The sequence below is a fragment of the Galeopterus variegatus genome, unplaced genomic scaffold (genome assembly GCF_000696425.1).
Source record: "Galeopterus variegatus unplaced genomic scaffold, G_variegatus-3.0.2 Scaffold784, whole genome shotgun sequence".
Classification (NCBI taxonomy): domain Eukaryota; kingdom Metazoa; phylum Chordata; class Mammalia; order Dermoptera; family Cynocephalidae; genus Galeopterus; species Galeopterus variegatus.
This window is the reverse complement of record NW_007726895.1, coordinates 153,010-166,921: the sequence shown is the minus strand read 5'-3', so window position 1 is coordinate 166,921 and position 13,912 is coordinate 153,010. Positions and strand designations below refer to the sequence as shown.

Genomic DNA, 13,912 nt, shown 5'->3' with positions numbered 1-13,912 from the left:
AAATGGGCAAAGGATCTGAATAGACATTTCTCCAAAGAAGATATACAAATGGCCAACAAGCACATGAAAAGATGTTCAAAATCATTAGCCATCAGAGAAATGCAAACCAAAACCACAATGAAATCCATTTCATACCTGTTTGGGCTGCCATAACAAATTGTTATTTCTTCAGGTTCTGATAAGGGCTTTCTTCATGGCTTGCAGAGAGCTACCTTCTCACTGAGTCCTCATATAGCAGACAGAGAGACAGAGTGCATGCCCTCTGATGTCTCTCCTTATAAGGGCACTAATCCCATCATGAGGACTCCACCCTCATGACCTCACCTAACCCTACTTACCTCTCAAAGGATCCATCTCCAAACACTATCACATGGGGTTTCAACATCTGAATTTGGGGGAACACAATTTGGTCCATAGCAACACCCATTAGGATGGTTATAATAAAAAAAAAAGACAGATAATAACAAGTGTTGACAAGGATGTGGAGAAACTGGAACTCTCATACACTGCTGGTAGGATTGTAAAATGGTGCAGCCACTTTGAAAAATAGTCTACCATTTCCTCAAAAGATTAAACATAAAGTTACCATATAACCCATCAATTCTATTCCTAGGTATCTGCCCAAGAGAAATGAAAACACTTCTACATAAAAACTTATATACAAATGTTGTTAGCAACATTATTCATAATAGCAAAAAGCAGAAACAATCCTAATATCCATCAACTGATGAAAAGATAAATATAAGGTGAGATATCTATACAGTGGAATATTATCTGGCCATAAAAAGAAAAGAAATACTGATACATGCTGAAGCATGGACAAACCTTGTAAATGTTATGCTAAGTGAAAAAAGCCAGTCACAAAGACCACATATTGGATGCTTCCATTTTTATGAAATGACCAGAACAAGCAAATCTATAGAGACAGAAAGTAGATTGCCTAGGGCTGGTGGCGAAGTTAGAGAGAAATGGGGAGTGACTGCTAATGGATTTGGGGGGATAAAAATGTTCTAAAATTGATTATGTTGGTGGTTGCAGAACTCTGAATATACATCAAATTGTGCACTTTAAATGGGTGGATTTTATGGTTTCTAAAATATATCTCAATAAAACTCTTATATTAAAAAAAGTAGGTAGAAATTAATACCCCTGGAATCCAGCTAAGACATGCCTTAGGAGTAAGAACTATGCCCTAGAATAATTCCTCTTCTAGACCCCACCTAAGAAAGTCTAAAACGAAGTCCTAACAAGACGTGAAAGAAAAAGAGTTAGAAGATGAGCCCTGTCAAGTTAAAGTTTGTGCTTCCTACAGATCCAAATTAGCAAAATGTCAAACCAAGTCTACATTGGTATAAAGTGATTAGTTGAATTGACTGCCAAAAGAAGAATAACACACTTCAGAGAATGATAACAAAATCCAGAGTTTTTAAAACATTATCACAATGTCTAATACTCAAACAAAAATCACTAGACCAAGAAAAACAAACAAATAGGAAAATGTTGAGAAAAATAGCTGAAAGATATAAAACTTGACATGGCCTAGATGTTGAACTTTGCTGACAAAGACTTTGAGGCAGCTATTACAACTATATTTAAATAATTAAAGGAAAATATATTCAGAGAATTTTGTAAAAATGTGCTCTCAGTGTGGGAATAGACAGGGAATCTCAGTAGAGAAATGGAAACTATAAAAAGAACCAAATGAAAATCTAAGAATTAAAAAGAGTGATAACTAAAATGAAAAATTCACTGGATAATCTTAACAGCAAATTGGAGATGGTAGAAGAGTCAGTGAACATTAAGACACATCAGTAGAAATGATCTAATCTGAAGAACAGAGGAAAAATGGACTAAAGGAAAAGAAACCGAATTTCAGGAACCTAAGTGACAATATCAATCAGTCTAATATAAGTGCAACTAAATATCAGGATAAGAGGACGGAAATGGAGCAGAAAAAAATTTTTTGAATAAATAATGGCCAAGAATTTCCAAAATTTGATGAAAACCACTAACCTATAAATCTAAGAAGCTCACCAAACTTTAAGAAGTATAACATAAAAAGAACCATGGTGAGAGGAGGGACACATTAGGTACAGGAAACAATTACCTAAAAGAAGACAGCCAACTTCTCATCAAAAACCACGGAGGTTTGAAACAACACCTTAAAGTGCTGAAAGAAAAACATTTTTTATATCCAGCAAAAATATTCTTCAAAAACAAGGATGAAATAAAGACATGATTAGATAAATGAAAGCTGCAAGAATTCATTATCAGCAGATGTGCACTACAAGAAATGATGAAGGGTATTCATCAGCCTGCAAACCTGGACCTACAGGAATGAGTAAAGAGAGCTGAGGCTGGCCACGCCCAGTAATAAATACGATCGATGAAGATAAACAGTTTGACTAGAATGTGAATTTGGAGGGCCTGTGTCCAGCCTCTGTTACTGCAAAAGGGAGACACTGCAAGGTTTTCTCGGTGAAGAAGAAAAGTGTAGGCAACTTAGTTTGGAGATAGGGAAGAAGTACTGGAGGCATGAAGAGAGAAAAAGTTATAAAACAGTCATCTAGAAGAGTGGGAGACAACAGAATAGTCTAACCATGAGAAGAACATCAGAAAAGTCCCAACTGAGGGATATTCTACAAAATCCTGACCAGGACTGCTCAAAACTGTGAAGGTTATCAAAAACAAGAAAAGTATGTGAAACTGTCACAACCAAGAGAACCCTGAGGATATACGACTACTAAATGCAATGTGATATCTTCAATGAGATACTGAAATAGAAAAAGAACATTAGGGAAAAACTAAGGAAATCTGAATAAAGAAGTTTATGGAGTTTTGTTAATAAAAAAAAGAATAAAGAGCTGAAATGGTAAATAAGTGTGTAAATACAAAAAACTCTTTTCTTCTCACGATTTACTTAAAGTACAACTGACTAAAGCAAAAGTACTAACTCTACAGAGTGGAGTTTATAACATATACAGAAGTAAAAGATATGACAGTAAACTAAGGGATGGGGGCAGGTCAATGGAACTGTTGCAGTTTTTTACATCTGAGAAGTGTGGCCTGTGAAGAGGTACAATGCTGACTCTAAATAAATCCTAACAAGTTAAAGATATGTATAGTTAGGGCCGGCCCGGTGGCGCACTGCTACAGTGCGCCGCTTGGGAGCGCGGTGGCGCTCCCACCGAGGGTTCGGATCCCACATACAGACCGGTTCCCGCTCACTGGCTGAGTGAGGTATGGGAGCAACACCGAGGGTTGCGATCCCGTTGCCGGTCCCGGTCCGGTACGGGGGCAACACTGAGGGTTGCGATCCGTTGCCAGACACGAAAAAAAGATAAAAAGGAAAAAAAAAAATATGTATAGTTAGTCCCAGAGCAAGCACTACTAAAGAAAGGGGGGTGGGGGGGGGAAATGAATGGAAAACGAATAGCAACATGGTAGATTTAAACCAAACCATAACAAAAATTACATTAAATAATCAAAAGTTAACATCACTGGTAATAAGGCATATCAATATCATGCAGCCCCTGATATGACATATATTGAGAAGGATACAATATCACTTCTGTGGTATTCTTGCCAGAAATGCATGACCACAGTCTATCAGGCCTCACAGTCAGCTTAACATAAGCACAGCCATGTTGACTACTCCCTCATCGTGTCCCCCGACCCCCTCCCTTTCCCTCAAGGCCACTGCATTTCAATAAGAACGTCTGGTACAAAACAGGGTCTTGTAAAAAACAGAAAAACCACAAAGCTGTTAGTGCTTAGAATAGCTGCCCAACCCCTTCTAAGAACTTAGGCTCTTCCCCCAACCCCCTCCTTCCCAAATTCAAACCCCATAAAGCCTCTGCTAGTCCGTATGGGGTGGAACACTGATCTTTCAGTTTCCCCTCCAGGTTCGCTGGAGTAAACTCCCTTCATAAAAATGTTTGGCTCAGAGTCCTTTATCTGTCTCACCGACTTAACACAGTCTAATCCTGAGAAGTCATGAGGAAACATCAGATGAGCTCAAACTGAATGAGGAACATCCTACAAATATACTCTTCAAAAGTGTCAAGGTAATGAAAGACAAAAGTAACACTGAGGAAGTGTCACACATTGGAGGCGATTAAGAAAACATGACAACTAAATTTAACGTGAGATACTGAATTGGATTTGGGGTCAGAAAAAGACATTAGAGAAAAATTGGTGAAATTGGAGAAAACCTGTACGTTAACAATACAGTAACAATGTTAATTTCCCATTGCTGATCACTGCACTATGTTTATGAACAGTGTTAACGTTAGGGGAAACTAAGTGAAGGGTATAAAAGAATTCTCTGTACTATTTTTGCAACATTTCCACAAGTCTAGAATTATTTCAAAATAACAAGTTAAAAGATGGTATTAAATGTAAATAGACTAAACATCTAGAATAGACTAAATATCTAAACCAAAATCTAGAAAAACCTACATGTCCATCAAAAGTGAATGAACAAGTTGCAGCAATAACAAGGAATGAAGTACTAATAATTGCAACAACATGGGTAAGTTTCACAGATGTGAAAAAAAAAAAAAAAAAAAAAAAAAAAAAAAAACTGAAAGAAAAAAAACCATAATTCTGGCATAATTCTATTTATGTGAAATTCGAGAACAGGTAAAACTAATCGAGAATGACGTACATCAGATCAGCGGTGGCCTGAGTTGGGAGGTGGTGTTAGCTCAGGGGAACGAGGGAACTTTCTGGGGAAGTAGAAATATCCTGATTGGGGTGGTGGCTGCATGGGTGTACATATTTGTCCAGATTTACTGACCTGTACAGTTACAATGTGTGAATTTTATTGTGTGTAAGTTATACTTTCATGAAGTTGCTTAAAAAGAAAAACTAGGCAGCATCCGCACCGTTCAGCTATGGTGACATAGGGGCAGGGGACGAAGAAAGAAATTCAGAGAGGGCAGAGTGCATGAAGCTCGTGAGTTTCACGCTGTAAGACCTTCCCTAACCCCCAGTCGTGGAAGTAAGCTCATGACATTTTCTCAGAAGCCCCCTGTGTTCCACACTGAACCAGAGACATCAGTAGAACACGATCCCCCCACAACACGGTACTTGAGGGCAGGCCTCCTAGGCTTTGAAGCATGAAGTGGGGGGCACTTAGGACTCTTCCTCGGCACATGGAGTGTTTAACAGGACACTTCAAGAACCTCACTGGAAAGGAAATATTTAAAAGCTTTCTGGGGAGGCCGGCCCGGTGGCGCACTGGATAGTGCGCCGCTTGGGAAGTGCGGCGGCACTCCCGCCCGAGGGTTCGGATCCCACATACAGACCGGTTCCCGCTCACTGGCTGAGCGAGGTGCGGGAGCAACACCGAGGGTTGCGATCCCGTTGCCGGTCCCCGGTCCGGTACGGAGGCGACACTGAGGGTTGCGATCCGTTGCCGGACACGAAAAAAGACAAAAAGACAAAAAAAAAAAAAAAGCTTTCTGGGGCCAGCCCGGTGGCGCACTGGAGAGTGCGCTGCTTGGGAGCACAGCGACGCTCCCGCCGAGGGTTCGGATCCCATGTGGAGACCGGTTCCTGCTCACTGGCTGAGCGCAGTGCGGGCGCGACACTGAGGGTTGCAATCCCGTTACCGGTCAGTAAAAAAGACAAAAAGGAAAAAAAAAAAGACAAAAAGGAAAAAAAAAATAAAAGCTTTCTGGTAAGGCTGTGACCAGGATTCTTCATCTGGTTACAGCATAACAGGCTGTATGTATCAAAAATACAACGTTATTGAGGTTTATCGAATTGACATGTTTGTGTAGGTCACTAATGCCATGGTTAAGTACGAAAATAACACCACTTTATCCCTTCTTCACAAAAATAACTAAGCTCTTGACCGTGTCAGCAAAAAGAGTCCCTGGCAAGTGCACAATAGCATTTTCCTGTGGTTGTTTAGAAGCATAATTAAAGCGAACATCTACTGAGTACTTTCTATGTGCAAGGCCCTGCATTCACTTATAATTTAAGTGCTTTCCATTCATTTCATTTAATCCATAGCCCTTTAAGAATTTTAACGGATGAGGAAAATGAGGTCAGGAGAGTTTGGGTAACTGGCTTAAGGTCACCTCTGTGTAGTGGTCACACTGCCAATGAGCTTTTGGAGCCAGGACTGAACCAGCACCTGTTGCACTGCTGAATGTGATCTCTTCGGCACTGTGTGTAAGAGATTAAACTCACTCTCTCATGACAAAGACACTTGTGTTAAGTCTAACTATATTTTACCCAACATATTTTCCAGTACCAAGGCAGTGAAAGAGAAAAGTATAAAGTGAAATAAGATAAAACAACTTGCACTCTAGTTATAGGATGTAACTTCTTTTTGATCCTTTGGGATATATTTCACCTCACCAGACAAGATTCTACAAAGTTTCCAAAGATTCTCTCCTAGAAACAGACAAATAAGACAAGTACTGGGTATGAATCACCACTGAGACACTTGGGGCTGTGATTTGTCAGTGGACTTCTCTGGGTCACATTTCCGTTCTGCACGTCCTGCAGGTAGGAACAGCACCTTCCGCTGGATCAGCCTGCAGGTGGGCCAGCCACCTTCATACACACCATCTCACTTGGTCCTAACGACGACTCTCTGAGACAGGCTGGGGGGCTACCTTGTGAATCCATTTATGAATGAGGAAAGGGAGACTTGTTAATTCATTTGTCCAAGACCCCTGTTAATACAGGAGGAGAAGTCGTAGACTTCTGATTCCCAATGGCCACCAGGAAGCCAGTATCCTCAAGCTTCAGGGTCCAGGGTCTGTGGGACAAGTGGTCTTTGCCTAGAATTTCCTATCTCAATTTTAATTCTTAGTCAATAGATGTTCAACATGAAGGTGACACTCTAAATATTCCATTGGCAAAAGCAGACGCACACTTCCAAGGGAACACCAAGGTAGACACCAGGAAATGACAGGTTATCTTAGTAAGCTGTGATCGATGGCATTACCTTACTTCACCAAATCTAAGATGCTACTGATTCTAACATACACTAGTATTTTGTACCACTAAGAAAGAAAAGTACTCCTAATTAAACTATGATACAATATTAGTTTTAAGATGCATCCAGGGACATTGCTCTCTAATCCCAGCACATGTCAGCATGTCTCACCTGCCTATAAAATCTCAGGTGGCTCTGCCATGCCTCTGTCCTCCATGATGTGCAGTGAATGTGGGAGCCACAGGGAGGACTGGGGACACCCTGGAAACCAAGAAATGGCCTTTGAAGATGTGGCTGTCAACTTTACCCTGGAGGAGTGGGCTATGCTGGATCATTCCCAGAAAAAACTCTACAGAGATGTCATGGGGGAGATCTTTACAAACTTGGCTCCTAAAGGAAGAAAATGGGAAGACCAGAACATTGAAGATCAGTACAAAAATCGCAGGAGAAACCTAAACAATCATACTGTAGACAAAATCTGTGAAAGTAAGGAAAGTCATCATTGTGGAGAAACCTTCAGCCAGATACCAAATCAAGAAATCTGAATGAAAGAAGTCCTATAGAGCAAAACCATGTGAATGTAGTTTGCATGAAAAAGTCTACATGTGTCATCCATCCCTTAACAGGCACATCCCCTCTCACACTGGACCTAAATCATGTGAGAATCCGGACTACGGAGAGAAGCCGTATGAACATAAGAAAAGTGGGAAGCCCTCAGTGACCTCCATTCTTTCAGAATTCATGAAAGAACTCACACTGGAGAGAAACCCTATGACTAAATGATAAAGTGAAGTTTTTAGTTCTTCCAGTTCCTTTCAAAAGCACAAAGAAACTCATACTGGATAAAAACGCTAAATGTAAGGAATGTGGAAAAGCCTTCAGTTGGCCCATAAGCTGACAAAAAGATATACAAATGCATAGTGGATTGAAAACCCATTCGTTTTAAAACTACAGGAAGGTTTCAAATTTTACCAACTACCTTAAAAGTCATGTTGAAATTCACCCTGCAGTGAAATCCTACAAATGTCATAAGTACAGAAAACCTGATGGAAATTAATTCATGTACAATGCTCTAAAACACTTACAACATGAAAGAAATGTTGTAAAAGTAATCAATATTTTATGTTTAAAAAAATAAGTTGCATCCTGATCTCAGATATGTTGAAACGCATATGTAGACATAACTCAGGTATGTCTTAGTATTGATAAGATATGGTAATTCAAGACCATCTTTCTCAAATCGGGGATTATAACCTTTTCAGCAGTCACCAGCAGATCAATTTGTTAATATCCCTGAGCAGCAGCAATGCTGGGTGCTGGGACTGTCGGTGGGGAGAGGAACAAAGACGAGTCAGTGGGCACCATCTCCCCCATCCGAGAACCCGCATCTCAGAGCGGAGGGTCTTTCCAGGAAAATTCCAAGAGCCTGGAACTGCTGAGCTATCAACAGCTCCCTGGTAAAAGCAGCTGTCGTATATGTGAGATATATACACACATATATATTTTTCTCTCTTTGTTGAGTCATTACACAATGTAAACATCTTTTGTGGCCCTTTACCCATTTCTCCCTAACCCCCGTCTCCTTCTCCCTTTCCTTCTGGTGTCCTCAGTTCTGTTCTCTCCTTTTGAGAGTTCAAGGAATTATTGTAACATATGAATGAATTTTTAGGTCTTGTCTCCTCAATTGTCAAAATGAACCAAATTATAAAACACTCAATTCTTCTCAACCAAACTCTGAGTAGGCATTTGGGCATCTAGGTGACAATTTATTGACACTCTCCCTTTCTTTCAATAAAGAGTCAGAGAAAGGAGCTGACACTGACTGAGTACGTAGCGTGTGTTGGGCATTGCCCTAATCTGCGTAAATTATTACATTTAATTCTCAAAATAACCTTAGAAGCTGGGTATTATTATCCCCATCTCCAGGATGAAGAAACTGGAGCTCGGAAAAGCTAAACAGCCAGGGTAAGGTCCGTCGGGTTGTGAATGGCTGTCAGTGTTCAAGCCCAAGTCAATCTGACCCTAAAAGCCATGTGCTTTCTTGTGGACAGAGGACAGAAATCACGGAGGGCAAAGACTTATAAATGCTTGAAAATCTCTGCTAGACTAAACTGAAGTCTGGAAGGCTGATACTCTATTTAAACAACCACACAGTAAGTAACAAAACCTCTTCTGCCACAGGATACCTCACTCAATTTGGGGACCCACTGAATCCGTAGGATGGCTGTTCATGGATCAGAATGGCAGCAACAGGGCTCATCTGCGAGTACAGGGTGAGAGGCGTCCATGTGGGGTGGACCAGGGACAAACAGCTGGTGAGAAAGCTGCAGCCATAATTCCCACACTCAGGCAGTAGCATGGAAATAGGATGCAAAATGGATAATAATTCCAAAGTATTCAGGGGAAACAAAAAACAAGGAAAGATTGTTGGGAGAAAATAGAGACATTTTAGAAAAGTGGTCCTTAACCTGGGGGTGATTTTGCCCACAGGGGACATTTGGCAATGTCTGGAGACATCTTTGGTTGTCATCACTGGGAGTGGGGTGCTGCTAGCATCTAGAGGGTAGAGGCCAGGGATGTCACTAAACATCGTACAATGCACAGGGCACCCCTCCTCAACAATTTTTGGGTCCAAAACATCCACAGTGCCAAAGCTGAGAAACCGGCTCTACAACAGCCTCCCAGAAGCAAAAGTGGTGAAGACGTTGCCCTGGCCCTGCAGCTCGTGAACCAAACAGGCAAGGACACCGCAGGGATGGCTCTGCATAGACCACAACTACTCACCAGAAAACAGGCCACACACTTGTCCAGTCGTTCACCTAATCTACAGTTTTGTGCCCCTGATACATGCCAGGTCCCATGACAGGCACTGAAGACAAGAAGAACAGGCACAGTCCTTGTCCTTCAGGTGTTTCCACCACCCGGTAGGGAAACAAACACATGCACACGCGTGTGCCTCTCGTGAAGAAATGTGCACATGCATCTACAAAACACCTGCGCTTGTACAGCACGTGTACAGAAGACCGAATAGGAGTGCACCGAAGTATTATCAATGATTACCTCTGACTCGGAATTACAATTTTCCTTCATATTTTCATTGAAAATGTCACTTAAAAAAATGAAAAAAAAAATGCTTTTCAGTGAACGTGTCTTACTTTCATCAGTCAAAACAAATTAGAGGTATGTCCCAGGGCCCACAGAGTCTCACCAGCTGCCCCAGCCCTGTGGTCTGGTGAGGCAGAAGCCAAGAGGGGTGGGGAGCCCCAGACCAGAGGAAGGACCACACGCTTCTAGTGCCAGGTCCCCCTGTCCGCACGTGAGACCCATCTTTCATTCATGTAATTCCTTCAGCAAATATCTACTGAACACCCACTACGTGTCGGGCATTGTTCTGTGTGCTCAAGATACAACAGTGAACAGAACAGACAGAAGCGACCCTGGCCTCGTGGGTCGACGTTACGGTAACGGGAAGCAGATGAGAGAAGTAAGTAAAACAGAGACGCACGGAGGCTCAGGGGGTTAAGCTCTGTGGAGAAAAGTGGAGCCGAGAAGAGGCTGGGGGACCGGGGAGGGCTGCGATGCATGCAGGGAGTCACGGAAGACCTTGCTGAGGGGCTCTTGAGGAGAGATATGAGGAAGGCGAGGGAGGGTGCAGGGCAGGGAAAGCAGCCCAGGCAGAAGCAGCAGCGAGGGGCCAGCCCCGGGCTGGACATGGGCGCCACGCACCAGAGAGAGGGGCGTTGCATGGGAGGTTGCAGAGGGAGGCAGGCCAGACCGCCAAGGGCACACGAGCCACTGCGAGGACTCTGGCTCTTTCTTGGAGGAGATGGAAGCCACTGGAGGACTCTGAGGGGAAAAGTGACAGGATGTGACACGTTTCAACAGCCTCATGCACAGACTAACGCAGGGAGACTAGTGGGGTGGCTGCTGCTATAACTCAGGCGCTGCTGGTGGCCTGAGCCAGAAGAGGGGCAGAGGAGATGGGGCCCTGGGTGTATGCGGAAGCTAGACTCGGCCCAATTCAGTGATGCAAGTGGGCAGCGAGGGAAAGAGAAAACTCAGGAGCGGCTCCAGGGTCTACAGCACGAGCAGCTGGAAGCACGAGATGGATACAGCCATGTGAAGAGCAGGTTTAAGGGGAAGAAGTTTGTTATCCTAGAGAAGATGCTTCTCAGGCAAGCAGACGTAGTCTTGAGTTCAAGGGAGCAGGCAGAAGATGAAGATGTGAGATTTGTAACAGTCCAGACAGTATTTGCAGCCATCAAAATGTATATAGAGAAGAGGAGATCCAAAGAGAAAAAGGAAACCAGGAAAGCTGCAGCCAGGGAGAGAGAAGGGAAATCTGGGGAGCAAGGTGCCCCGGAAGCCAAGGGACGCTCGAGCATCAAAGAGGAGGTGACGAGGTAACTGCTGTGCCACCTGGAGACCTCGATCTGGCTGGTTCTTCTCGAATTCCACTCAATCAGGCTTTCCCGGGTGCTGGTGCTGGTGCTGGGCACCCTGGGACCAGCATGATGAGTAAGAGACGGTGCCAGCAGTCTGGAACAACAGCTGGCAGGGAAGATGGTCATCGTTCACTCAACAATGACTGAGTGCCTGCAATGAAGGGCACTGGGGATGGTTCCTTCACCACTTCCCCATCTGATCGCACAGCAGGTAAAATACGACTTGCTAGGAACGGCAGCACTGAGGATCCAGCCTGAGCAGGAGGTCAGCTCAGAGCATCCTCTCACAGACCTACTGCGGGGCCTGGACAGCTCCTCCGGCTTCCTGTTCTTTCTGCGTGTCCACTTTGTACTGAACCCCCAAACCACCTTCAATGTGCAGGATCACAAGAGGGGTCTCAGGCACAGGGTAGGGGAGAATGAAAGACTTGGAGGTTTTGGAATACTGCACAAGTGCTATTTGTGTGAAGTGAAAGTTACTAGTACAAAAGCTCCTGACATTCAGGAACTACATCTCATATCCCCAGCACCTGGGACATGCCCAAATCAATAACTGTTATATGAATAATTCAACCGTCAACAGAAAATCATTAAGGATGGAGTACTTAATAGGCAAAGTGGGCAATGTTTCTAGCAAGGAACATGCTACACAATTACAAAGTTCACTGCCATGAGGTCAATAAGTTATTTACTGAGCTCCTTTTAAGCTCAGACACTGTCAGCTGAGGATGCAGTGGAGAACGAGACAAACATGGTGGGGGGGCAGACACTCAAGAAGCATGCTAATAAACAAACAAGAGAGCTACAGATGGTGAGAAGCACTCCAGAGGAAACAGGCAGGACTAGAGAGTGCCCGGGGGCCAGGGACTACTCCCATGGAAGGGCCTCTTTGAGAAGGTGAGACCTGAAGGACAGGGAGGAGCCAGCCTAACCCGCAGAGGAAGCACAGGTGCAAAAGCCTTAAAAGAGCACAGGGCGTTCACACCTCTTCAAGGAGGCCCATGTGCAGGAGCTGGGTGTGAGTGAGAGCCGTGCAAATGAGCCTGGGAGGGAGGCGGGATGCGGGCTGTGCAGGGCTTGGTCAACCACGGTGTCAGGTCTCAGATGTGCTCAAGCTGCAGTGTAGGTGAGGAGGGTATGCGCAGGGAAGTGTGAAAACTCCCTCCAAATATGAGGAATAACACACGAAATCTTAGGAAAGAGGAATCTCAGGATGTGACTAAAATTCTGTCGGCAATGGCTCAGTATGCAACCCCTCTGTAAGAGATGCCATTCTCTTAGAGAAGCCGGGAGGTTAGGTTAGGAGTGGGGCTGGGGACAGTAGTCCTGGGCCCTGACAAGTTAAAGGACCTACCCCAACCCCCTAAATGTGGTGCTCACCCCTACACTGGAAAAGGGCACGTATAGGAGGTCCCCGGCCTAACAAACTGCAAGGTCACTCATGAAAGGTCCCGACAGCAGCCAGCACAATGATCAGGTGTCTGGTAGGGCTGAGTCGGGGAGTTTTAAACATATGAATCACAGGGCTTTAGGTGGGAGTGCACCGTCAAGTTTGCCACGGGCCCTGTTTGCTGCTGTATTTTAAGCCCTCTCTCCCTGTCTCACTCACTTCAGCTAGCTGCTCGGCACCCAGGGCACCTGACCCCGGGACACTTGGTTTTCTCATCTTCACCAGCCTCCTGCCCTTTCTCTCCGTGGTAGGCAGACCCGGCCCAGGGGAAAAAGGAAAACCCTCGAATCTGATCCTCGCCCTTACAGTTAAAGTTAATTTTAGCTGTGGCTTCACAGAGTCTTATTCTTTTGCAGAATAAGAAGATACAACATGTGAAGACACTGAGTTACTGCCAACCCAGGGGATGTGTCGGCACTTGTTTAGTGAAAGCAAAAGATGTGCGTGAGACAGGTCACAGGACCCGCCTTCTCAGCCTGCGACGCTCCGCTCAGCTCACCCTCAGCACCGCACCAGAATCAGGCTCTCCTACCGAGAGCGCCTCACGCTTCCTCCCTTCGTGACAGCCAACCGCAAACATCTGACCTCGCCTCGCCATTCTGCAAACCTCCATGCCCACGAACGTAATGATCAAAACGACTTCTATGCCTGACTGGACACACTTGATGTAGGTGACAGTCATCTCCTTCGAGAACTGGCAACACCTGCTGACATATGCAGCGGGTGTGCTGCTGATGTCCCACATAAATGCAGAGCAAGTCAGGGGCAGGGTGCCAAGGAGTCCTAACCGCCCTGCCATCAGACCCTGGCCAATATCACTGTAACAGCCTCCAGAGCCCTGCAGAGCCCCAAGCACAGTCCAAGTGCTTTCCACACACTGATCCTCACTACAACATGCCTCACAGCAGCTGTGGGAGACAGGCACAAAGTTCCTGTTTCCAGTTTACAAGTCAGTAAAGCGAGGCACAGAGGAGCACGTGCTGGTATCCGCACCCAGGCACACGGGCTCGGACGCCCCCGCCTCGGCCCCTCCGTGTTCGGTTCCTGCTGCTCTTG

General features: G+C 44.6%; 2 protein-coding genes across 2 annotated transcripts in view; both read left to right on the top strand.

Moving 5' to 3' along the window:
• Positions 1-13,390, top strand: part of FBXL14 (F-box and leucine-rich repeat protein 14) — a 55,014-nt gene extending 41,624 nt beyond the window's left edge. The window contains exon 2 of the mRNA XM_008572430.1: positions 13,213-13,390. Coding sequence (XP_008570652.1) covers positions 13,213-13,234 — 22 coding nt within the window. The 3' untranslated portion in view covers positions 13,235-13,390. The remainder of the gene's footprint in view (positions 1-13,212) is intronic.
• Positions 7,180-9,690, top strand: LOC103590240 (zinc finger protein 124-like). The gene is made up of 3 exons (XM_008572437.1): positions 7,180-7,447; positions 9,181-9,234; positions 9,608-9,690. Exons 1-3 carry the CDS (start codon positions 7,180-7,182, stop codon positions 9,688-9,690), a joined length of 405 nt encoding a protein of 134 aa, XP_008570659.1.
• Positions 13,391-13,912: the final 522 nt, after the last annotated feature.